We start from the raw sequence: 23990 nt of genomic DNA, 5'->3' as shown, positions 1-23990 counted from the left end.
TAATGGTGCAGAGTGAAGGGGGAAACCGAGGCCCTGGGAGGAGTCACGCGAGGCTAGCATGGAGCAGTGTCCAGTCACAGCCCTGCTCCAGGCTCCTGCTGGTCAGCTGCTCACCGGCCCACCTGCCCACCCCCGCAGAGCCCTCCTCCTCCATGCCCCATGGCCCCCATGCATCACCTCCCCCCCCAACACTCCCACCTGGAAGAAGGCGCAGGAGCCGCGGGAGAACACAGGATCCACTTCTTTATTGCAGGAAGACTATGTCTATATGAGCGAGTGCTACACAGACCCCCCAGGGGGCAGGGTTCCCACATGCGGGGGGAGGGGCAGGGTCACAGCGAGCATGGCCTGGCAGGTCCCCAGCACCAGGATGCCCGGGCAGGGCGGGCGGCAGTCAGGGCGGCTCGGCCCCTCCTATTGCAGAGTCCCTCTCCCCAGGGGGGGCAGGGCCCAGGGCCGGAGAGGCCTGGGGACAGGCGGGCAGGCCCCAGGGAGATTGTGCTATCAGGGCATGTCCCTGAGAAAGGGCTGAGACCCCTGTCCAGCCAGGGGCCATGGTGACACCAGCTGCTGGGGGCCCTGGGCCAGCTGAAGGGTCAGAGCTCAGCTATGCTCAGACAATACCACTGACTGGGGGCAGGGGAGCCCTGTCACACCCGCAGCCTCGCACGCCCAGGTACACACACTCACACCTCTCCAAGTGTGCCAGGAACCACTCAGGAGCCACAGGAACACAGAGGAAAGCAATCACCTCAACACTGTCAGCCACAGAGCGGCCTCGCTGCATCCTGCGCCCCTGCTGGGGCCGCATAGCCACATGCGACACCCTCCCGTCCCGCACATGCACACACAGTCTCCCACCCCAACCCGCGGTGCGTCCGCCTTGGGCGACCACTCTCTCCCTCGCACGCTTAGCTGCCACATCTCAAGCCCCTCAGCACGGAATGCTGCACATCCCCCACGGGGCCCGCAGATGACCCCAGCCCAGCCAACACTGGGAGCGCGGCCTTGTGAGGCCCTGAGTGGGATCTGGCTCCCCCCACCCGGGGCTGACCCCGGGAACTGTGAGGTGGTGGCGTGCTGAGCTCCAGGTGGCTGCACTAGTGCTGGCTTGCTGCGCAGCGCCAGCTGGGGTCCAGTTTGTCCTGCAGCCACAAGTCAACTTGCCACAGACTAGAGTGGACACAGTGACCCTCAGAGAGTCAGAATACACAGGTTCACAGATAGACCACGTCGTGCACTCCCAAGACAACTGTGCCCATACAGGCAGCTCGATTCACGCAGACACCCCTCAGCCAGCCCCACACACGGGCACCGACCACGCCACACGCACTACACCTTTGCTTCATGCCGGCTGCAGACACGCCGTCTGAATGACAGACGCACAGGCACAACCACCCATGCACCCTTCCATAGTGTCCTTCGCGAAGGACACAGCCCCAGGGGGGTCACGTGAGTGGAGTTGCCCAGACTGTCTCACAAAGACACCCCGAACCTTGAGGCTGCAGGTACACCAGACTTGGGCAACACTTCCTGGGGCTCTGTCACTGGGCACAGTGGGTGGAGGAGGGGACAGGGCAGCATTCCACCTGGAGCCCCCTCCAGTCCTGCTGGTGTGGAGTGCCATCGCCTCCTCTGGACGGGGCCTTAGCTGACGTGCTCCTGGCCGGGCCCCGGCACCCTGTGCTCAGTGCCCAGGGCCCAGCACCACCACACCAGCATCTGTGCCTCAAAGGAAGGGCACATCCCCAGGGCACAGTGTCCAGGGAAACCTTCGCACTCCAGGCCCCAGGGTCCACCTGCCCCTTGGGCAGTCCTGGCTGGACAGTCCCAGGGGTGGTGCTGTGGCTGTCTGCTGGTCCCGGGGTGCTACTGGGGCTGGCAGGGGTGCCCCTACAGGCCCCATGGTTATTGCCTGGTGGCCTGAGGCCCATCCCATGGGCCCCTCCACCAAGGTGAGTGGACAGGGACAGGATGGGTGTTCCAGGGGCCCAGGGAGGGGGCACAGGTCAGAGGTCATGAGGGTCTGGGCGAGACTGGCTGCATGTCGAACACCAAGAAGAGAAAAACAAAACCCTCTGAGGTCCATGTGCACTTGGACGCCCCTCCCCCGGAAGGTCACAGTGATCAAAGGGGGGGAGGGGCGCGGATCGGGCTGGGGACACTCAGGGTGGGGGACAGAGATGGGTCCTGGGCTGCGGTGGAGGAGAGATGGCCTCTCTGGTCCCCGCTGGGACACGCAGCTCCCCTGGCTCCCTGCTTCCCCCCCCACCGTGGGTCGAGGGGCCGCTGGGCTGTGGGGGCCCAGACAGGGCAGGGGGGCGGGTGGGGAAGGCGGGCATAGCGATGTGAGGGGCCGGGGGAGCCCAGCCCTGCCGCCCGCTGGCCAGGCAGCCTCGGTTTCCCCAGCCGAGAGGCGGACGGGAGAGTGGAGGAGCAGGAGGAGGCGCGGGCGGAGGCGGCGGGGCGGGCGGCGGGGCGGCGGCTCACATGAGGGTGCACTTGCCCTTGATGCGGTCTGTCCGCTTCTGCTTGCTGGAGCGCTTGCCGTCGATGCTCAGGCTCATGCTGCGGCGGGTCTCCAGCGTCAGCAGCTCCTGGAAGAGCTCCTTGACGTTGTGGTTCATCTTGGCCGACGTCTCCATGAAGGCGCACTTCCACTGCTGCGCCAGGGCCTGGGCCTCGCGGGTGTCCACCTCCCGCTGCGTCTCGTCACACTTGTTCCCCACCAGCATGACGGGGATGTCCTCCACGCTGCCCTTGATCTGCACGATGAGCTGGTAGATGGGCCCCAGCTCCTCCAGCGACTGCTTGCTGGTGACCGAGAAGACCAGGATGAAGGCGTGGCCCTTGGAGATGGACAGGCGCTGCATGGCCGGGAACTGGTGGCTGCCGGTGGTGTCCGTGATCTGCAGCGTGCAGACGCTCTTGTCACAGCTGATCACCTGCCGGTAGGTGTCCTCGATGGTGGGGATGTACGTGTCACGGAACGTGCCCTTCACGAAGCGCAGCACCAGTGAGCTCTTGCCCACACCGCCCGCGCCGAACACCACCACGCGGTAGTCGTTGCTTTGCTCGGGCATCTTCCCCCTGCCGCGTGAGGGACGGGGCGGCTGCTAGAAGCCCAGACCGACCCTGTGTGGAGAGGACAGTCAGACAGAAGGCCACCCAGCCCAGAGGGTCGTCAGCTTCTGGCCCTGAGGACAGGCGGGGAGGCTTCTCCGAGGAAGGGGCGCTTGCCGCCTCATGGAGGCCCGCTGCCGACTGCAGTTCTGCCCCACACGAGGGCACCAGGGCTCACCGCCAGCTCCTCGACTTGCTTCTGCCTCCCCAAACCCGGGGCCTAAGCCTCCCCAAGGGGCCTCTGAGGGGCAGAGATGAGGCCCGGGCTCCCTCTCTGCTGTAGGCTGTCCCCACGCTGTGACCTCCTGGCAGCCAGCTGACCCGGCTCCTCTGCTGCTCTGACACCTAGACCAGCCCTCTCACCACCCCGACCCTCTGTGTCCTCCTGCTCTGAACCCAGAGGGCAAAACACTGCATCCCAGCAACCATAGCTCCCTGCTAGGAGCCTGGCGCATCCTAGACCCCAGGGGCCGTGCCATAGTTTAAAGTGAGCATTTCAGGGCCTTGGCCCCAGAAATGATGAATCAGTTGGCCCTGGGAACTGCTTCCCCACCAACAATGTGCCCTGACACAGCGGGTCCAAGACCACAATTTGCAGATCATGATGCCGACTCCCTAAAGCAGCCCCTACCTCTGCACGGTAGGAGCTCACAGCCAAGAAGTGGATAACAATGCTAAAGGTCAGACTAAATAGGAAACGCCCTACCCCGCATGGTGGCCACACCTGTCCCCCCAGCAACCCAGGAGGCCAGAGCAGGAAGATTGAAAGTTTAAGGACAGCTTGGGTGACTTCGTGAGGCCCTGTCTCAAAATAAAAAAAAAAATGTAAAAGGGCTGGGGACAGGACGTAGCTCAGTGGTAGAGCACTCTGGGTTCAAGCCCCAGTACCACAAAACAAAGCACAACAAGAACCATCCCTCCCAACCCTCCCGCTTTCTAAACTGCATCCTCTGGTGATCTGGCCTGATGTGTCCTTAGGAGTACAGCTCCCTGGGAGGGCTCCTTTCATCTTTCTCCTCTCCCAGGCACAGAGGGGCCAGTGGCCTCTGGAGGTCACAGCACACCACCCTTGGAGAGCTGGAGGAGGGGAAGAGTCGTGGGCAGGGGACAGCAGGTGGGAGGCCCGTCTCCAGAATCTATGTCCTCACGCACACAAAACAGGAGCGGCCTCCTCTTCCTCCCCACTGCCCTGAGTGTCCTCGGCATGGGGAGGGCCATCTGCGCCTCCTGGCTCTACGTCCCTGTACTTTGGGCAGGTCCTTTCCCTCAGGCCTGTGTGTCTGCAGGGGAGGGCGGCTTGAGAGTGGCCCCAGAACCAGGCGAGGTCTGGGGGTGTGGACCAGGACAGGCAGATCATGTCCCTGGCCTCTGTCTCCACGGGGACGCTGGGCCAGTGGGTGATACGGTGGAAAAGGCCCTGGGGCAGGTGCCTGGCATGGGGCAGTCCCCACACAGATGGAGGCACGGTTCTCACAGCAGTCCCAGGGCTCTGGGGACGCACTGGGCTGGACCAATGGGCCTGGAGCATGCTCTGAATTCTCAGAGGTACCAGCTTTGTCAGGAAAAACAAAACAAAGCGATAATGAAAGCCACAGCCAACACGGAGCCCAGTTCCCTGTCCGAAAACTTGGGGAGCTGCAGAGGACCAGCTGGGCCTGACAGGAGGTCTGTGATTCCACGCACAGTGAATCTCAGCATTAGGAGCAGGAAGGGGGCTGACGGCCTGGGTGCCAGCAGCTCTGCAGAGGTGGCCCCTTCATGGTGGGCAAAGGAAGCAGGCACACTGGTGGACAGCCCCGTGCTGCTGCTGCTGACCCAAGGACCTGGGGTCTGTGCTGGTGGTGGGGTTCCGCAGCCCCAGATGCAGCCCCTGTCTTGCTTTGGGTGCCCTCCTCAGCAGTGGTCTCTCCAGAGGGGCCCTTTTGGGACTGGAATCCCGTGACTAGGACACCCTCACATCCAATGATCCTTGAGTCCATGCCAACTGACCACCTGGTGCAGTCTGAATCCCATCCCCACCTCCTATTTGGGGAGTGGGTCCTGGGCATGGAGCTTGGGTGGGGGAGGGACTGGCTCAAGGTCACAGAGCAAGAGGAGGCAAAGCAGAGAGGCCTGGCTGTACTGCCCTGGGGTCCTCACATGTGCAAGGCAGCCCACCCGGAGATGCCCAGGCCACAGCTCTGGGTCGTGGAGCCAGGGCCAGGCCCTGGGACACTGAGGGAACTGCTATTCAAGAAGGCCCACGGAACCCTGGCCTGGGGCGGGTCTCGGGGGATGCTCACCAATGTGGGGGGGTGACCTCGGGGCACCTGACCAGGGAGAGGTTTGATCGAGATGGGACCTGCTCTCCGGACCCTGAGTAGAGGGAAGCACAATGGGGGGCAGCCCAGAGGCTCCCTCAACTCGAGAAGGACCTGGTGGAAGAGGGGTCCTGAGTGAGGGGCTTGGTTGGGCAGGCTGGGAGCCCGGTGGGCCAGCGTGGGGGACGCCTATGGCCCACAGACGGCTCCGAGGGCGCCCTGGCGAGGGGCTCGGAGCGGTGGTCCCCTTGGGGCGGAGGTGGCAGCTGTCCTCGGTGGGCGAGGAGCGAGCGCCCGGCGGGCTGCAGGGCCAGGGACCGCCCGGAGGCCCGCGAGGGTGGGGCCGGGACAAAGGGGCGCGCGGGAGCCGGGCGCCGCGGCCGGCCGGGTGGGGCCGGGACCCCCTCCGCCGCGCCCCGCCGCCTACCTGGGCCGCTGGTCCCTGCGGCGCCGCGGCCGCTGCTGCTCCGGCTCGTGTCCGCGCCGCGCCGCCCCCCGCCCGCCCGAGCCGCCGCCGCCGCAGTCGCGTCCGCGCTGTCCCCGCCCGCAGGGCCGCGCTCCGCTCCGCCCCGCCCGCCCCGCCCGCGCGCCTGGGACCCGCGCTGGCCGCCAAGGTCACCGCCGCCCCCGCGCCAGCCTCGCCCTCCCCGACCCCTGCACCCGGGCACGCGGGTCCTGCTCCCCCAGCTCCGAGCGGGCGCCCGTGCGCCCAGGATGCGCGGGAGCCGGGAGCCGGAGGGGCAAGGGGCTGGGGCGGAGCCACGGGTAGGGCTGGCGGGTCCTGGTCGAGCTCACCCCGACTGCAAGGGACGCCTGGCGGAATGAACACACGGATCAATCAGGTGGAGAGGCCGAGGGGCCGGCCTCGGGTCAGCGGGTACCTTGCCCAGGCTGTCTGTGTCCCCGACGCGCCGGGGTCGTGCGACGGTGGGCCCGACCGGGACACAGTGCGGCCCGGCAGCGGGTTCGCCTTTTCTGCTGGGGAGGCGCTTGTCTTCCCCACAATGTCCGAGAACAAACCTTGGTGCATGTGCCTGAGGTGTCCCTGTGAGTGCAGTGAAGCACAGCAGACGCTCTTCTCGACCCCACCTGGCAGATCCTGGAGGAGGCTGGACATTGGGGTCCAGGGAGCACACTGCAGGGTCCCCTGGGGGCAGGTGTGCCACAGCCCCAGGCCCAACATGCTGGAGGAAGGTGCCCCTCATTGGGAGGTCAGCCCTTGGGGCCTACAGGAGGGGCTTTTGTAGGCTGGTCTGGAAGGTGTAAGCTGGTGCTGGGAGCCAGGCGCCCTCAAGCCCTCAGCTCCCTGGTTGTTACTGACCCGTCACTTCCAGGCCCTAGCTGAGGTGGGCCCCTGCTGCTCCCTTGGAGACCCAGCACTGCCTCCAGGACCACCGCCTCCTCTCCTGCCAGGCAGGACTCAGCAGGAGGGCTCAGGGGCATCTCTCCCTGACTTCAGTCCTGTCCTCCCATCCCAGCCTCCCTCTGCCTCCTGGGTCAAGGTGCAGCCTCCTGGTCTGAGGCTCAGGTTCCTTTCCATCCTGCTCTTGCTGGCCCTGCGGGGTGCCTTACAGGGTGGCCTGGCCTTCATTTCAGGGTGTGCTCAACCCTGCCCAGCCAGGCTCCCTGGGCGGCAGACTCCTGCCCCTCAGGGCTGCTGGGAACAGCCAAGTGCAGACAGGCTCAGGATGGGCGCCCTGCTCCCTCCACCTTGACACCCGCTGGTCTCTGCCAGTCTCCTGAATGACTGGAGGGCCCTGGGCGGGGTCTGGCCAGCTCTCCAGCTCTCCCAGGCTGGGGCAGGCTGACTCATGGTAGGAGAGTGGGCACCGCGCAGCGTGCCAGGCTCTGCTGCTATTTATAGATCCCAGGCCAGGCTCTGGCCTTGTGAGCCAGGGACTTCAGGTCCCTCCTTGCTCTCCCTGGGACATGGGAGCACCCCACAAGGGTGGCAGTGCTGCCTCTCCCATGGCTGGCCAAGGAGATGGGCACTGTCAAGTCTGCCCCTCCTTGGGAGCTGTGACCTCCTACTACTGGAGAGAGCAGACCCCGGGAGGCAGAGCAAGCCAAGGCAGCACCCCTTCCTGGCACTCCCTCCCTGGAGTCCCTGGGCTCCCCGGGTGCTGACTGCTTCTGGACAGGGAGAGGACATCCCAGCTCTAGCTAGCCCCTCCAGCTCCCCAGTCAGACAGGGTCCCCACTCATCCATGCTGACAGCTCCCAGTGCATCCAGCTCCCAGGGCTCAGAGAAGGGCAGCAACTGGCCCAAGGTGGCTCAGCAAGGAAGAGGCAGGACCTGGACTGGAACTTGGTTCCAACAGGATCTGAACAGCGCAGGCGGCTGGGTCTGGGGGCTGTTCTTGATGCCCCTCCTTCCAGCCCCTGGCCGTCTGGGGCCCAGCCCAGGGACCTTTAGTGGGTCTTGTCTTACAGATCCTCCTCCCACCCAAGTGCCAGGGCAAAGTCCCAGCTCCTCACCTGGCCTGGCCACCCCAGGGACCCGATCTCACCCCAGTCCCCTGGCCAGGGCCACGCCAGGCCTGGGCATCCCCAGGCTGGCCTGGGCAGGAGGGCAGCTGGCTTCACTCTGCATTCTCTAGGGACTGATACCACCTGCAGGTGAGCAGAGGCTGCCTGCCACGGCCTCAGGCGCTGGGGTCTGGCCCACAGGGCTTTTGGTTGACATTAAGTTTGCATCAATATTTTAAAACAAGGAGGTCATTGGTCAAAACGCAGCTTGTCTTCCAAAACAAATGGGCTGCCATCTCTAAGCCCGTTTCTGCCCGTCAGTATCTGTGGCTCCCCAGGACCACAGCCCAGCACGGAGGACACGCGCCTCCCCCGAGCTCCTGCCCGGCCCCACAGGTGGCCTGGACGCTCCTGAGGGATGGGGGCTCCTCACCATCACCTTGGAGGAGGGGAGCCGATGAAGCCTCCCTGTGGCAGGAAAGCGCCGGAACACCTGAGCTCTTCGCACAGCAGCCAGGCACAGGAGCTGCCCCGGGGCCTTTGGACTGACTGCTCTTCCGCTGGTGCCTCTCAGGTGTCACCTGGCCCCTGGGTGGAAGGTCCCTGTCCCTTTGCCATCTCTCCTCAGGGCCCTCTTGCTACTGGATGTGGCACTGTGTTGGTGCCACACCCCTCTCTAGAATGTGATGGCCTTGGACCTGGGCTGGCTCTCACCAGGGTCCTTTCTGACCCCCAGCACTCTGCCGTGCCAGGAGCCAAGTGGAGGGCCTGGAGCAGGGGCACAGGTCACACTGCCCCAGCCCAGCCCAGAGCCAGGAGTGCTGCTGGCACCCATGACACCCGCCGGCCCCAAGGTCCCCAGTGCCAAGGGGACAGTCCCTGTTCTAGGGCCCATCTCATCGGGCCAGTCTGGTGGGCCTGACGGAGCTGGGACGAGCCCAGTGGGTCCTTCCAGAGAGGGGCCCCCCACCTAGTCACATCCCTTAAGGAGGAAGCAGAGCAGGCGGCTGCCACTGTGCCCCAGGGCGGCAGGGCCGTGTTGCCTCCCACAGCCGGTCGGCCCTACGGTGGTCACTTTGCCCTTGGCAGAGGTCAGCCGTGTCCCTATCTTGAGGAGCTACAGGTGCAGCTTTCAGAGCCTGGGAGGGGGCAGGACGGAGCCGGAGAGGTGTGACGCGTCCAGGCCCCCGCGCCCGGCAGCAGCCATCCCGAGGGGACCCTCCGGTGCTCTCAGGAGCCTGGGCCCCTGCCTGCTGCTCAGGAGGGGCTGGGATGGCCGGGGGCACTGAGGGGAAGCCTGGATCTTCAGGAGTGACGGGGCCCCTGGCCTTGACCTGAAGCCAACCCGAGACTCGGGCCCAGGTAGGGCAGGGCAGGGGCGGCCGCTGGGACAGGTCCAAAGGTGCCATGGGCTTCTCTGGGCCCGAGACTGGGGGGGGGGGCCCGAGCTGCGCCCCCGCCTGCGCTAATGACTTCAGCGGCAGAGACGCAAACAAGCCGCGTAGGAGCCTGACACGCTGTTATTAGGCGGCCTCACTGGGAGCCGAGCCGCTGCCTCCCCCATCTCCATGAGGAGCGGGATCCGGTCGCTCCAGCCGCTGTTCCCATCGACGACTTGGTCTGTGATGGACTCTCCTGTGGTGCAGCCACAAATGTCCCCAGACGTGGTTCAGGTCACCCTGAGAACCAGTCAGCAAGAGACCCCCTAGGAGCAACCCAACTCCCATGGGCACTGGCGTGGCCGGGCTGGGGTCGCACAGGTGGACGGAGCCTTTCCCACGACTTGATATTCCTGGCTGGGCCCTGGTGGCCAGTGTGCAGCAGCAGGCAGTGAGGGTGCCCGGGGGCCACGGACCAGGATCCGGCTGGACTCGCCAAGTCGGCCAGGGACATTGGAGACACCGACTTCTTTGTTCACGAGACCAGAGACACCTGCTGCCAGGCCACGTCCGCCCTTCCCCATGCCCCAGAGGTGGGGTGCGAAGGACTGACCTGACCCTCTGGCTGCAGCAGAGAAGTGGGGACCAGAGGGCAGGACCTTGGCGGGTGGAGACGGTGGCTGGGAGGCAGGCAGTGGCCCTTCATCCTGGGTGGGGCCTGGACCAGCTTTTGAGGCTGGGCAGGGGTAGGGAGGAGCCCAGGGTGGCAGCGGCAGCAAGGCCCCGGGACCTAGGGATGCCCCACCACTGGACTCTGCCTGGTGGCTAAGGGTCTAACCGTGGGGCAGGCTGGGCCCAAGGTGAACATGGCCAGCTCAGTGGGCACCTGGCATCTTCCCACACTTAGGGAAGGCCCTTTAGGGGGCCACATGGTCTTGGAGGCCCCAACGGGGGATGAGGCACTGAGGTGGCATAGGGCAGGCTTGCTGGTGTCCCTAGGGCCACCCCAGGGAGCTGATGTGTGGCAGGAAAGGGACACTACTTCATGCTCTTGGCAGTGATGGGGGAAGGGAGGGGCAGACCCCTGCTGGCTGTGGAGGACAGGGGACCCTGAGCCTTCCCAGCCCAGCCACATGCAGACCCTGGGCCCTCCCCTGGGGACCCGGCTGCCCCAGGACCCACAGCAGCTAAGGCTAAGGAGGAGCATCAGAGCCGCCCAGCAGGGCCAGGTGGAGAGGATGAGAACTAGGAGGGGCAGAGTTGTCCCCACACCTGGGCAAGCGCCGGCTGGACTGCCTGGGCTCCCCGGGAAGAGCTGGACCGCCCAGCGGCAGGAGGGGCTGTGTCTGGCGGTCCAGGCACTTGGCCTGCTTCTGGCTGCAGGGCTGTGAACAGGCAGGTCCTCCTGAGCCTCGAGTCCTGTGAGCCAGTGGGTGGCAGCCACCCTTGGACAAGTCGGTCCTGGCCAGAGTGGGAAGAACAGAAGGCCCTGTCCAGCCTGGAGCCTGGGCAGAGGGAGCCCCACCCTGCTGGGGAGCTTAGCCAACCCTGGGTGGCACTGGGACACAGCAGAGGTGGCGGGCCAGGTGGCAGGCAAAGGGGATGGTGAGGGAATGGGATCCTTGTGGTCCTGAGAGGCCTCAGTGGCCCGTGACTGAACCCAGAGATGGACGGCTGGGGCCTGAGGCCAGAGGGAGGCCACGGCACAGCAGCGGGTCCACGGAGACAGGCAGCAGACTCCGGGGAGCAATGTGGCTCGCCTGCCTGGACCGGTGGGGGCTGTGGGGGGACAGGCCAGGCAGCAGAGGGCTGCCAGGGAGGCCAGGGCTCCTGTTCCTGCTGGCTGCCCTGCTGCCCTGGGCACCCTTGTGCCAGGGGCTTTTGCTGTGCTGCGAGGCCAGGACTGCCCTGCCTGCCTCCTCTGGAGACCCTGGCGTGTGCGGGGCCGAGAGGCCATCACCATGCTGAGTCCTGGCCTCCTTCCATGTCTGGAAATCGTGACGCCCAGCCAAGGGCCTCGTCCCCCTGCAGAGCAGCCTCCCGTTCCAGGGGACCACAGCAGAAGCAAGGGAAGGTGAGGGCACCTCTGAGTGGTCAGTGTGAGCCAGAGCCCAGGTGGGTAACTGGGACTCGCCTGGCCCCCAGGAGGCACAGCTCCCCTGGCAGGAGGGACAGAGCTCCAGCCGTCCAGCTGTGGCACGGAGGCGCCAACACACCTCACAGGCGTGGGACGTGGTGAGCCAGGGCAGGTCTCAGCGGTAGCGGGCAGGAGCACACAGCCCGAGCCCCCAGCTGTCCGCATCCCAGGCGCTGCCCGCACTGTGCCCAGCTGGTCCCATGTGCCCAGCTGGCCTGGGGCTGGGGTGTGGCAGGGAGGAGAAGGTCTGGCCTGGCCCCGCCAGGACACCAGCCCCGCCCCACCTCCTGCGAGTTACGACCCTCTTCGGGCAGCTGACACGGCCACACGGCTTTGGTGAGTACGTCAGAGTGTTTTAAAGAGGATCAGTGCTCTGGGGCTGGGGTGCGGGCAGGGGCGCAGGGCTGGGCCCGGCCTGGTCCGGGGGTCCTCCTGGGTGAAGGCCGGGGCTCACGGCGCTCCCTCTCCAGGAAGCAGCAGGTCCCAGCCCACGTCCAGCCTGGGGCTCCAGGGCTCACAAGGCAGCAACCAGGAGGGCACTCACCACTTGAGGAAGACCATCCCAGCCAGGACCGCATAGCCCAGCACCAGGAAGAGGACCTTGAGCAGGCGGTCATTCCTGTCCTCCAGCTCCCTAGCCAGGATCTCCAAGAAGGTGACGAATAGGAAGGTGCCACCTGCCAGGCCTTGCAGCAGCACTGAGGCCACGCTGCTGGGCACACCCCGAGCGCTCTCGATGCCCAGGCCGATGCTGATGCCCAGGGGGATCATGATGCTCACGGCGACCGCCAGCTTGGCTGCATCCCTCAGGGGCATGGCACTCCTGGCCATGCTGATGCCCAGGGCCACTGCCACCAGCGTCTCGTGGACAGCCACGCCCACGAACAGGCTCACCACCTTCTCCCCCTCCTCCTGCAGGCCGAGCGCCAGGCCCTCGAAGATGGAGTGGGCGGCCAGGGCGAAGGCCAGGCTGAGCAGGCGCAGCGGCCCGGAGCGCGACAGCTCGCGCACGCTCAGGCCGGCGCCGTGGGCGTGGCCGCGCGCGCCCCCCATGAAGGGGCTCTCGTACTCGGAGTCGCTGCCCACGTCGGAGCCCGCATTGAAGGTCTCCAGGTCGATGAAGGACGGCTTCTCCTTACGAAAGGTCAGCACCAGCTGCTCCAGGAACACGGTCAGGAAGAAGCCCAGCAGCAGGAGGGTCTCAGCCAGCGGGTAGTCAGTGCTGATGTGCCCGAGACTCAGCACCCTCTGCAGCTGCAGTGGGGACACGCGAGGGAAAGGCTGTCAGGGCGGCAGTGGCGGGGCACAGGGTCACGTCATGCTCAGTGTGAGCCCAGAGGGCAGCTCCGGTGGATGCCCTGGGCTCCGACCCCAGGCCCGCAGCTCAGCGAGGGGAGGCGCTCAACGTGCTGGACCTAAAGACCCACCCCTGTTATCAGGCCGCCCGAGGGCCTCACGTGCATGGAGCACCTCAGGGGGCTGAACCGTGTCCCTGAGAGACACGTCACCAGGAACCACACACCGTGGCCTCATCTGGAGGAAGGGTCTTGCGAATGCAACTCAAGTGTCACGGCTGAACCCCACCCCAGGGCCTCAAAATGCAAACCTATCTGCAGAGGAGGCTTCAAAAAGGTGACATGATCATCAGGTGGGACCTGACCCACAGGCCTGGTGTCCTTGTGCAGAGACAGATGCCAGGTGCCCATGCACATGGAGTCCACGGGAAGAGGCAGGCCACCAGGGAGGGACACGGCAGGGCAGGCAGGCCACCAGGGAGCCACTCCCCAGCCCTTTTTATTTTGACACAGGGTCTCGCTACATTGCTGAGGCTGGCCTCTGACTTTGATCCTTCTGCCTCAGCCTCCAGAGCTGCGGGGATGACAGGTGTGGCCCCCGTGTGCCCGGGGCTGTGTGGAGCTGGCCTCCCCAGTGGGCAGTTGGGAAGCTCTGCTTCTGGAGCCTGTGCCCGACCCAGGGACCTTCAGCTGGCACTGCCTGCAGGACTTCCCAGACTGTCCACACGTGGCCAGGGGGAGTGACGTGTGGCTGGAGTCTGGTCCTGTCCCCTGGAACCTGAGCTGCAGCCAGCGGCTGTGGGCCCAGGCCTCTCTGGAAGTGCACCCGAGCGCCCGCCACCCCCAGGGCAGGACCGTGCCGTCCACTCCCCCTTCGGGTCCTCACCTCCCTGGCATTTCACGGTGCTCCACCTACACCAGGTGCCCTGCAGAGACTCTGCTTCTGTCCCCTCCACGTGCACCCTGAACCTGGCCTCCCCCTCGGGCCTGCTCTCAGCTCCTCAGTGAGGTCCATCCAGCCCTCTGCCTGGGACAGCCACCACAGTGAGCACCTCACTGGGGGACGCTGGATGCAGGCTGCCTGACTCGCCCGGCTGACCACACCCCAAAAGGACGTGCGGACGTGCCAGGGACACCCTCGCAGCCTCAGGCACCTCCAGGTACCATGCCACATGCTCTGATCCCCAGCCAGTTGCTCTTGGAGCCCCCCAGGTGACGCCCGACAGTAAAGGCCCTGGCCCGGGTCCCTCGCCCCCTTGCTCTCTGCCCCAGTGGGGCCTGCAGGGTGTCCTGCCACAGCCCCGGCCTGGAACTGGTGAACTGCCGGTTCCTCCACTCCCTCCCACGGGTCAGAGCTGACCACATGCCGAGCCCCGAGCTCCTGGCTCCCAAGGGCCACAGGAGTACAGACGCTCCTGTGAGAGGGACACCCCACAGGGTGGACGCCAGGCCTCAGGCTGTCTGCCAGGACGAGGTGCTGTGGAAGGCACCCTGTGGACACTGGCCACCCTCTGGGAGTCGGCAGGCAGGGCCAGCTATGGCCACTCTCCGAGGCCACGAGGCCCAGTGCAGGGAGCCCCACCTCCCACCCCCACTATCATTTCATCACGGGACACAGGTCCTCACCTGCCAGGTGTCTACCCCCAGGGGACACGTGGCCACGAGGTCTGGGGACAGTTTTGAGTGTCATAATTAGAATGGGAGCATTTAGGGCAGGATCCTTCTCTGTGGCAAGCCACCCCAGGCCTGCAGGGTGCTCAGCACTGCCCACTCCAGGCCAGGGCACCCCGAGTTGGGACGGCCACCTGTGTCCCTAGTATGGCCCGGTTACCCCAGGGACAGATGGCCCAGAAGAGAACCTTGCTGCAGTGGAGACGGTTTCCATAGAGAAGCCACCTCACCTGCTCCCTGAACAGCCACCAGAGGCTTCTGCGAGCCTCTCCTGGGGACATGGTGGCTCACGGGGACCACTGGCTGCTCCCAGGGGCTGAGCACGGATCCAAAGGACGTGCAGGAGGCGGGGGCCTGCTCTGTGGCGGGCCGGGCTGGGAACTCCGCGTGCTGAGGGGGCACGGCCCTGAGCAGGCAAGTGCGGAGGCCAGGAGGACCCCAGAGGCCGCCGGTGCTGCAGGAGGATGGGCCAGAGGGGACAGGAGGCCACCCACAGACGTCCAGGCCTGAGGCAGGGTGGCCGGGTGACGTGGGCATGAGGAGAAAGTGCAGATCTCAAGAGACGCCTCAGTCACCCTCTCAGGGGCACAGCCGTGCCTGGTGCCCAGAGGACAGCCTCCTGGCCAAGGACACTGAATGGCACCGTGCGGCTCTAACGGCGGCTGGCCCTCTGCTTAGTCTGCAGCCGCGGGTGGTGGCAGTCCCATCCCCTGGCAGCCATGACTGAGGTCCCAGGACCACACTGGCTGCTGGTGGGGTGGCCTGGGCTGGGGCCTCCCTCAGATCCTCACTGCCCCGCTGCCCACGCCTGGCCCTCAGTCCCTGAGGCTGGCAGGAGGGTTGGCACTGTCCCAGGCCGGCCAGGTCCACCCCGCTTACTTGCCTTTTGATGACCTCCGTGTCACCTGAGCCACGGGCCTCAGCAGTCACGAAATCCCTCCAGCCGGAGAACGCGGCCGCAGGAGCAACGGCCCTCCTTCCCGGCCCCACCTGCGTACCAGGCAGGGGGCACGTGTACCCAGGGCTGGCATCTAGGGCCGTCTGAGAATGCCACCCTTGCACTCACGGGCTCGAAGGGACAGCCCAGCTCCAGGGACACTGGGAGGGGCTGCTGTGCTTTCATGGAGGAAGAACAAGAAGTCCAGGATGTCCACCAGGCCCTGCCCACACTGGCCCAGGGAGAAAGAGTAGCTCACCTGAGGTCACCAGGCAGGCATGGCCAGGCCACCCAGCTGCGGCCCCCGGAGGGGCTTGAACCCTGGGACCCCGAAGGAGTGCTCAAGGAATGGGCCACTGCAGGGCCACCAGGTTGGGTGTCATGGCAGACAGACCCTGAGACCGTCCCCAGTGACCCAGCCCCCTGAGTGGCGGGGGCTGGCCCTCGCCTCCCACCAGCAGGGGAGAAGGTGGCCACACTGTCACTGCTTGCATGAGCCACAGCTGGAGACTCGGGGCAGAGCCCAGCGCTCTCAGCCTGCAGCAGAGCACATGGGCAAGGGCCCGGGGGCCACTTCCAGGAAACCAGGGTGAGAAACTCAGGTCCCCAGGCTGATGGCAGCCACAGGCGCCTGTAGGTGGATTCCCTCCAGGACACGTCCCCACTGCTACCCTGTGTGGGGAGCCACACTGAATAACCGCACCTTCCAGTCCCGATGCCTGATTCTGACCAAGCACTGCATCCGCCGTGGCTCGGGCGGTCCAGCTCGGGTAGGAAGGGCTCTTCCTTGTGCCCCCAGGGTTGATTACACTCACCTGTCCCTGGTAACCCTGCCCTTTTTTGGACAGAACTTTCTAAGAACAAGAGCCCCCCAGTAAAAGCCCCTTCCGACCCTGCCCGCTCTCTCGCCAGCCTCCCCTGCCTTCTCGGGCTCTTGCTCTCTGGGAGCCGGGGGCCGAGGCCGGAGAAGCCGTCCTGAAGCTTGTTTAAAGGTAACTTGTGTCCGTGTTGTATTTGGTGTCCCCGGAAATTCACACGAGCGACCTTAAGTTCAGCTGCCCATGCAGGTCGGGGGCAGCAACCCTGGGTGACCCTGAAGCAGAGGACAGTGAGGCTGTGTCCAGACTCCTGACCACAGAGACTGAGAGACAACAGCATCTGTGGCCTGAAGACACAGGTCTGTTGTGACCTGCCACACAGCAACAGCTGACAGACGCAGGAGCAGGAGAACAGCCACACTCGGTTCAGGACGGAGCATCATGCTGCCTGGAGTGGGCAGAGGGTCTGGATACTCACCTCCCATTGGGCTCATCAGTCTAGTCCCAACACAGATCTAATCAAACCCCCTGTTTACCAGGCAAGGCACAGAGAGGGGCAGCAATCGGTATGAGATCACACAGCAATCCATTTTCTCCTTCCTGTCATCCTCACAGAATCAAGGCCCCCGCTCGAGTTGGTATCCGGGCTGGTGAACCATCAGAGCCCCTTGGCGCCGAGGTGCCAAGGGCTCCAACTGTCAGCAGGGAGCATTACCTTTTCCCGCACAGCAGGCAGCAGCGCATTGAAGCACGTGGCCAGAAAGACTCCGCCTCCAAAGGTGTTGCAGAGGGAAAGAATCTTTTTGGAGCGATGGGCCTTCTCAAAGTCCGTCTCGATGACCTTCACGGGGAGCAGGGAGCCCAGCAGCATGAAGAAGAACACGCCCACCATGCAAAGGATCTTGGCCACTAACAACTTCATCATGGTGGTGGCTGGGGTCGCCGTGGTCACCGAGGGCCCAGGTCACGCATGGGTGCACACACCCGCGCTACGGGGCCTGACCACGCAGCTGGAGGTGCATGACGGCACTCGGCCACTGCGGACACGGGGGCAGCCACGTCAGCCTGGGGTCATCCAGGACGGTCACACCACACCCTTTACCCACCCCAGGGCTCCCGTACATCATCACTCCTCCCACGAAAAATCCCCCTGCACTGCACCAACCAGCGGGCAGCCATTGGTCACGTGTCTGTTTAATTAAAATAAGACAGATGCAGGGCTGGGCTGGGGCTCGGGGGCAGAGCGCTGGCCTGGCCATGTGTGAGGCGCTGGGATCGAGCCTCAGCGTCACATAAACAAAGTTATAAGAAAACCCCAGATACAACGTGAGAGCCTGCGTCCTCGGTCTTGTGCCTGTGCCCGGGAGCCTAGTGGCTTCCACGTTGGGCTACCCAGCAGACACCTGCACTGCTGCGGAACGCTCCCTGGGGTGCTGCTCCCCTGGCTTCCTGCAGACCCCAACTCTTCACCCCCCGGCTGGGGTCTGCGTGACCCACTTCTGCCTCACCTCGGCCCACACCAGCTTTCCTAGGCCTCGAACGTGTCAAGCTTGTCCTGCCTCAGGGCCACTCTGCCTGGAAGACCCTTCTCCCCCAAGTTTCTCTCTTTCTTTCTTAAGCTGTGGTGGACACATCACCTTTATTTTATTTATTTGTATGTGGTGCTGAGGATGGAACCCAGCGCCTCACATGTGCTAGGCGAGCGCCCTCCTGCTGAGTCCCAGCCCCAGCCCCAGCCCTCCCCTAGATTTCTAAGGATGCATCCTCGTCTTTTGGTTCACTGCCCCAGGACCTCGCGGGAGGACCTCCCCTGGCCGACCCCTGCTCTAATCCAGGTCCCTTGCGCCTACCGCGAGGCCTGGCACAACAGATGCGCGGCAACCACTGGCTGGATGAGCTGGAGCCTTGGGCCTCCTCACAGGATGGACGGGCCAAAGTGCAGTGGATTCTGTCCTGGACCCAAAAATGTCACCATTATTGAGTGGAGTCTCATTTCCTTTCCCGCAGGTAGGTGCCAGCCCTTCTCATGGCCCAGCCCTCACCTCACCCTGCCTCTAGGCTCTGCTCTGATGTCCCTGGTCACAGCTGCCTCCTCCCTCCCTTTTCTGGATTATTTTCCTCTATTTTGTGCACTGGGGAAACTTTATTAATTAAAGCATTTAAAGGCACCTCTCCCTCCATGCTGTGAACTACGCGGGGGCAGGGGAGTGAGTCTGTCTGCTCAAGCCCAGCAGCGCCCAGCAGCCCCCAGCAGAGAGAGGCACGGAGGCACACAGCAGGCGCCCAATAAATACCTAATGGGTGTGTGAGTGCCCCCTTCCGGAAAGTGAGAATGAGGGTGGCCTGGACGCTCTCAAACTGGGAGCTGCTGGGGCTGGGACACAGAAGGCACATTAATTCAGCACTTATTAAGCGCCTATTGTGTGCCCGGTGGGTGCCAGGCCTCGGCGGGCAGAGTGCACCAGGCCCCGGCCCTGCCCCCGCCTTCCCGGGCCCACCCCCTACCCCACACGTACCTGCTCCGGCCGTAGCCCGCCTGGCTCAGCCGCCCACCGCCAACCGCTGCGCGATCCCAATCCCGCCGCCGCGGTCCTGGCTAGTCCCAGGCTCGGCTCGGCGCGCCGCGGCCCACGACCCACCCACGCTCACGCCCATTGGTCTTCCTGGGCACGGCTGGCAAAACGCCCCTCTCCATTGGTTGAAGAGGCTGCCACTCATTTTGCGACTCCGCCTCTCGACCGGCACGGAAAAGTAGTTTCCTCCTACTGAGCTACGGGAGCAACCATCAGGCAACTCCGGTGGGAAACCCGGGACTTTAAGGAATGGTTCCGGAAGAGTTCGGATTCCAGAGCTGTCCAGGGGCGCCTGGTGCTGAATTCTGTTCGGGTGGACGATTTGGCGGGAAGCGATTTTCCACGGAGAGCGCTCCTTCTCAAAGCGTCCTCTCTGATGATGCCCCTCCTGGAGTCTTAAGAAGAATATATATGGGTCCAACAAATCTCAGTTGATAGGAGGAATAAATTCAAGGTCAGGAGATTCATGGTGACTTCGATCACAAGGGGAGGCAGATCTTAGAGGGCCTAAAAAGATGGGATGACATTCAACCCAAGGCGTCACACATGCCAGGCAACTGCTGTACCACTAACCACATCCCTTGCCCTTTTTATTTTTGAAACTGGGTCTTGCTAAGTTGTCGAGGCTGGCCTCAAACTTGCACCCCCCTGCCTCAGCCTCCCTAGTTGCTAGGTGACAGTCATGTACCACCAGGCCTGGCATCACTGCAGGACTTTGATGGGAGATAGGATAGATCCAACATATTTCAAGAGAATCATCTTGTTTTTTTTTTTTGTCCATACTACTGACAGGCCAAGTAACTCAAGGCTGACTATTGAACATTGATCTTTTTTCCCTAAGGTGGAAGGAACATGGGAAAAACAGGCTTCCCATGTGCCCCCTCCAAAGCAACAAGACTTATGAAGAAGACTGTCTTCACTTATCAGCTGTGATCTTCTTTCTGGCAGACCCATGAGCCAGGTATCAGAGGGTATGGTGTGTGGAATAATCCAGAAGGAAAAGGACAAATCCTCATAGTCGTACTCACAAAATCTGAGGACAGGATGGAAAGAGAATGGGGAGTTAATTCTTAGGGGGAGGGTTTCAGTTTGGGAAGATGAGGAAGTGGGGAGGTTGCACTAATGCACTAAAATTGTGCTCTTCAAAACGGTTAAGAGTGTAAATGTTATGCATAACATTTACACTCTTAGGGCAAGGGATGTGGCTCAGTGGTACAATTTTAAAAACAAATTTTTTTAAGTTTTTAAGAAATAAAATGGATGACTGGAGATGTAGCTCACTCTTTTGTAGCTCAGTGGTAGAGTGCTTGCCTTGCATGTGTAAGGCCTCAGGTTTGATCCCCAGAACGGAAAAGGAGGAGAATAAAATAGAAGAAAAAACAAAGCCCCTCCCATCACCGCTCACAGCCCAGCAAGAGGCTGCGCAGATGGGAGAGGGATAGGGCAGGTCTCCAGGAGGGTCTCGCTGCCCACCCTCTCGCATCCATGCCCTCAGGTAACTTCTCCCGACTGTGAACAGAACCCAATGACTTGGTTCCCTTTTTAAAAAACAAAAAAACTTTAGAACTTTGTCCTTTTTTAACCTTTATTTATTTATTCTTATGTGGTGCTGGAGATCGAACCTAGTGCCTCACAAGTGCTAGGCAAGTGCTCTACCACTGACCTACAACCCCAGCCCCCCATGACTTGATCCACACCAGCAAGGGGAGCCAGAGAGATGCAAGGTCACTTCTGTAATGAGGTTATAAAAACCGTGACTTTGTCCTGCTAGCAGGTTGCCTGTTGCCTTCGCAGCTCACACACCTTGATGAAGCACGCTGTGGGGAGGCCACAAAGCAAGGAGCTGAGGGTGTCCCCAACCAACAGTCAGCATGAGAGCCTCCCTCCCAGAGCCTGTGAACTGAACCCTGCCTACAACCACGAGCGTCTGGTCTTGGAAGGGCTCTTGTCCCGTGTGAACTCCCCAGTGGACACCTTGGTTACATGCAGCCTTTGAAGATTCAAGGCAGAGTCTCAGCTCAGCTTCACCTGAATCCTGAAACTGAATCCTGAATCCACAGGATCTGGAGTGGTAAAAGTTGTTTCTTCCCACTAAGTCTTGGGGAAATTTGTTATGCAGCAACTGATAACTAATACATCATAGAAAAGCTGTGGATTGTACTGAATGCTGTGAAGAAAGAAGAGAAAAGAACACTGTGTGGGAATCAGCCCAATGAAGAGTGCTGAGCAGGAGGGGGCAGACGCGAGAGTCGGCGAACAGGCAGAAAAGAGCTGGCACACTTAAGGAAGTGGAAGGGCAGGCGGCTGAATGTCAGGAACAATCGGGAGAGGAGACATTGGGAACCCTGCTGTAGACCCAGCTGTGACTCAGTGACAGGGTTTAAGCAGGTGAAGGTCATAATCCAACTGATGTTCTAAGGTCATTTTAACTTCTGTATGAAGAAAGCCTGGGCTGGGGATGTGGCTCAAGCGGTAGCGCGCTCGCCTGGCATGCGTGTGGCCCGGGTTCGATCCTCAGCACCACATACCAACAAAGATGTTGTGTCTGCCGAAAACTAGAAAAAAAAATATCAAAAAACTCTCTGTCTAAAAAAAAAAAAAGGCTTGATTGCTTGTTGCCTGTAATCCCAGTAACACAGGAGGCTGAGGGAGGAGGATCACAAGTTCGAGGCCAGCCTCGGCAACTTAGTGAGCCCTGTCCCAAACTAAAATTAAAAAGTGCTGGAAACGCTCAGGAGTAGAGCACCCCTGGCTCTAAACCCTAGTACTGAACAGGAAAAAAGGCTGAATTTTAGGGAGCAAGTCCTGAAGCAGGGAGACAGTTAAGAATCGTTGGAGTAGGAATTGGTGATGGTTTAGATGAAGGCAGCCGCCGGGTAGGAGGAGGGTGGAGGGGTGCAGGGCAGGCCGCCGCCTGCCGCGTGAGTCTCAGAGGAGGAGCGTCGGGGACATCTTCTCGCCTTCTGGCTTGAGCGCGGAGGTGGATGCCGGTGTTGTTCCCAAAGCCGGAGGGACTGGCCGAGGGGCAGCCCTGGAGGCTGTGAGGGACCCGCCTTTGCGGAGGTCCCCATGCGATGCCACAGGCACTCACGCTGAACGCCACTGTCAGCCTCCCCCGAGGTCGCTTCGTGGCGGAACCCACGATCTCCCGTAGCTATTTATAAGTTGTGTCTCGTGCTTTCAAAAAAAAAATTTTTTTTTAAAGATGGGGTCTGTCTGTGTGGTCCAGGTTGGCCTCAAGCTCCTGGGCTCCAGGGACCTCTGCCTCTGACGTCTGTGTGCGGGGACAGCAGGTGCACACCACTGCACCCTGGTCCCCAGCCGGTCACTAGGAGACACTGAGAAGTTGACTCTTTGTGTCTTGCACAGTTCACGAGGAGAAGGCGGTTTGTGGCAGCAGCACATCAGGCAAAGACCAGGGGCCTCCGAGGGAACACGGGGAAGGGCCGCCTCTACGCCCGGTCAGTCGGGAAGCAAGGCTTCCAAGCAGGAGCTGCAGGAGGTCAGTGCACCAGAACCACGTATCCCCGGGGCCCTACAGGACAGCCTGGGCGGATTGACTGCGCGGAGTATCTCAGGGCATCCATGGGGCTGGGGTGGAGCTCAGCTGTCGCTGGCCGGTGAGGCACTGGGTTCCCTGGTCAGCACCACATGTAAACAGAACAAAATAAAGTCCACTGACAACTAAAACCAAACGAGGAATCACCCACAGCCAGGCACTAGGAGTGGCCCTGAGGGCAGGTGAGGCCGGCGAGCCTCACCTGTCCTCCAGCGGCTCGGGAGGCTGGAGCAGGAGGGCCACCGTTCAAAGCCAGACTCAGCCTCTTAGTGAGCCCCGAGCAACTTAGCAAGAGCCTGTCTCTAAATCGAATATTTTTTGAGAGGCTCAGTGGTTAGGTAGGGCCCCTGGGTTCAATACCTGGTAAAAAAGGGAAAAAGTGACAAGACAGAGGGAAAGAGACTTGATACATTTTTAGGCGTAGATGGACACGATCCCTGTGTTTGCTTGTTTGTTTATTCATTTATTTATCTCTATGCGGTGCTGAGGGTTGAACCACCCGAGCCCCAGCCCAGCCCCAGGAAATGTCAATCATATGCTAGACGCTGCGCTCCACCCAGAAGGACTGCCCCGGGATGAAGCCGGGAAAGGGACGCCGGCAGTTCATAGGGGGACAGACCCAAGAGGCACAGTAACGTAAGGACAGGCAGCGGGTCCTACAGGGTGGAGTGAAGCAGGTGTCCACCAAGGCCCCTCCACAGCTCCACGGAGGCGTGACGGAGGTGTGACTGACGGCAAGACACACCTTCAGGGTGTGCGAGACCAGGCTGTGCCCGGCGGGCGCTTGGCTGTGTTGACTTTGTAGGATTCCATTGTATGGATTCACTAAAAATGGTTCCTCTGTTTACCTGGGGGATATTGGGTCGTTTCCAGTCAAGACGACATTTTAAAACTGAAAACAAATACACGCAAGACGTAAAACGTGTTCAGCATCGGGAGCTTTCACACCCGGCTGATTGGCACAGGAAAGGATCGGGTGACATCTTATTGCGTTCAACAAACACCTGCCCAGGACCCGGCCACCTCCCCCAAGTACCTACCCACCAAGGCACCCGGAGCTGTGGGGAGGCAGGGCAGTCACCCCAGCGCCTGCGCTCCCCGGCTACAACACGGGCCTGAGACATCACCGCACCAGGGCCCAGGGCCGCTCTGCCTGGAGGCTCTGCAGGCTCGGTCCACAGACAGTGGGCCTGGGGCAGGTAGCTCCTCCTGGCCGGGGCACGTGGAGGACTGAATGCCCACCTCGGGGCCAGGAAGAGGGCAGGAGGGCGCAGGCTCCCGCACCTCCATCAGAGGCACGCCTCCAGGGACCCAGGCCTCCCACCAGGTCCCAACCTCCCGACCACACCACCCTGGGACCAGGCCTTCCACAAACAGCGGGGACCTAGAAGACCCCCACCGCCACGTGGCCAGACTGGAGCCAGTCGGGGTGCCCGTCGCCAGGTGAACAGGTAGGAGGACCGCTGCGTCCAGGCCCCGGGGCGCCGCTCAGTGTCCTGGCACTTTTTTTTCCTGTATCGGGCTGCAGTGTGCACGGCCCCAGGGGTGCGGCTGAGAGGGCACAGCCAGACGTCCCTGGAGACTCCGCGCTCTAGGGACACAGCACATGGTGACCGCCAAGGGAGGTGCTGGCCACGCGGAGTTGCCAAGACCAGGCACCTAACAACGCAAGCAAGGATGGCTTCTGCTCATGCCGCAGCGTGGGTCTGTCACCTGGGCTGGGGCAGAG

The 23990-nt window shown here is 62.6% G+C and overlaps 3 protein-coding genes across 4 annotated transcripts; all 3 read right to left on the bottom strand.

Annotated features, from left to right (window-relative positions):
* Positions 1–225: 225 nt before the first annotated feature.
* On the bottom strand, positions 226–5947 carry Diras1 (DIRAS family GTPase 1). Its single transcript, XM_046444198.2, has 2 exons — positions 5851–5947; positions 226–3135 (listed from the first exon to the last, which is right to left on the bottom strand). The coding sequence occupies exon 2, from the start codon at positions 3081–3083 to the stop codon at positions 2487–2489; it is 597 nt and encodes a 198-aa protein (XP_046300154.1). The 5' UTR covers positions 3084–3135; positions 5851–5947; the 3' UTR covers positions 226–2486.
* A 128-nt stretch (positions 5948–6075) lies between these two features.
* Positions 6076–11613, bottom strand: LOC124092511 (collagen alpha-3(IV) chain-like). Its single transcript, XM_046444193.2, has 2 exons — positions 10544–11613; positions 6076–10007 (listed from the first exon to the last, which is right to left on the bottom strand). The coding sequence occupies exons 1-2, from the start codon at positions 11571–11573 to the stop codon at positions 9598–9600; spliced, it is 1440 nt and encodes a 479-aa protein (XP_046300149.1). The 5' UTR covers positions 11574–11613; the 3' UTR covers positions 6076–9597.
* A 127-nt stretch (positions 11614–11740) lies between these two features.
* On the bottom strand, positions 11741–18764 carry Slc39a3 (solute carrier family 39 member 3). 2 transcript variants are annotated; one of them, XM_046444195.1, is made up of 4 exons: positions 18646–18764; positions 17980–18082; positions 16845–17166; positions 11741–12662 (listed from the first exon to the last, which is right to left on the bottom strand). In XM_046444195.1, the coding sequence occupies exons 3-4, from the start codon at positions 17052–17054 to the stop codon at positions 11949–11951; spliced, it is 924 nt and encodes a 307-aa protein (XP_046300151.1). In that variant the 5' UTR covers positions 17055–17166; positions 17980–18082; positions 18646–18764; the 3' UTR covers positions 11741–11948. The 2 variants fall into 2 exon arrangements, with proteins under 2 accessions (XP_046300151.1, XP_046300152.1); XM_046444196.2 differs by lacking the exons at positions 16845–17166; positions 17980–18082; positions 18646–18764 and adding an exon at positions 14605–14742.
* Positions 18765–23990: the final 5226 nt, after the last annotated feature.

Source organism: Marmota monax, unplaced genomic scaffold (genome assembly GCF_021218885.2).
Source record: "Marmota monax isolate L192 unplaced genomic scaffold, Marmota_monax_Labrador192_F-V1.1 WCK01_AAM20220418_F8-fsc00102, whole genome shotgun sequence".
In the NCBI taxonomy this organism is placed as follows: domain Eukaryota; kingdom Metazoa; phylum Chordata; class Mammalia; order Rodentia; family Sciuridae; genus Marmota; species Marmota monax.
This window is presented reverse-complemented; position numbering and strand designations above follow the sequence as displayed.

What these genes read in the sequence shown, in the direction of transcription:
- Diras1 (XM_046444198.2), bottom strand. Translation starts at nt 3,083, where the DNA reads ATGCCCGAGCAAAGCAACGACTACCGCGTGGTGGTGTTCGGCGCGGGC.
- LOC124092511 (XM_046444193.2), bottom strand. Translation starts at nt 11,573, where the DNA reads ATGCGGACAGCTGGGGGCTCGGGCTGTGTGCTCCTGCCCGCTACCGCT. An exon ending in TCCAGCCGGCGCTTGCCCAG is followed by an intron (nt 10,008 to 10,543) that starts GTGTGGGGACAA and finishes ACCCCTGCCCAG; the next exon opens with CCTCAAAAGCTGGTCCAGGC.
- Slc39a3 (XM_046444195.1), bottom strand. Translation starts at nt 17,054, where the DNA reads ATGATGAAGTTGTTAGTGGCCAAGATCCTTTGCATGGTGGGCGTGTTC. An exon ending in TGCCTGCTGTGCGGGAAAAG is followed by an intron (nt 12,663 to 16,844) that starts GTAATGCTCCCT and finishes TCCCCACTGCAG; the next exon opens with CTGCAGAGGGTGCTGAGTCT.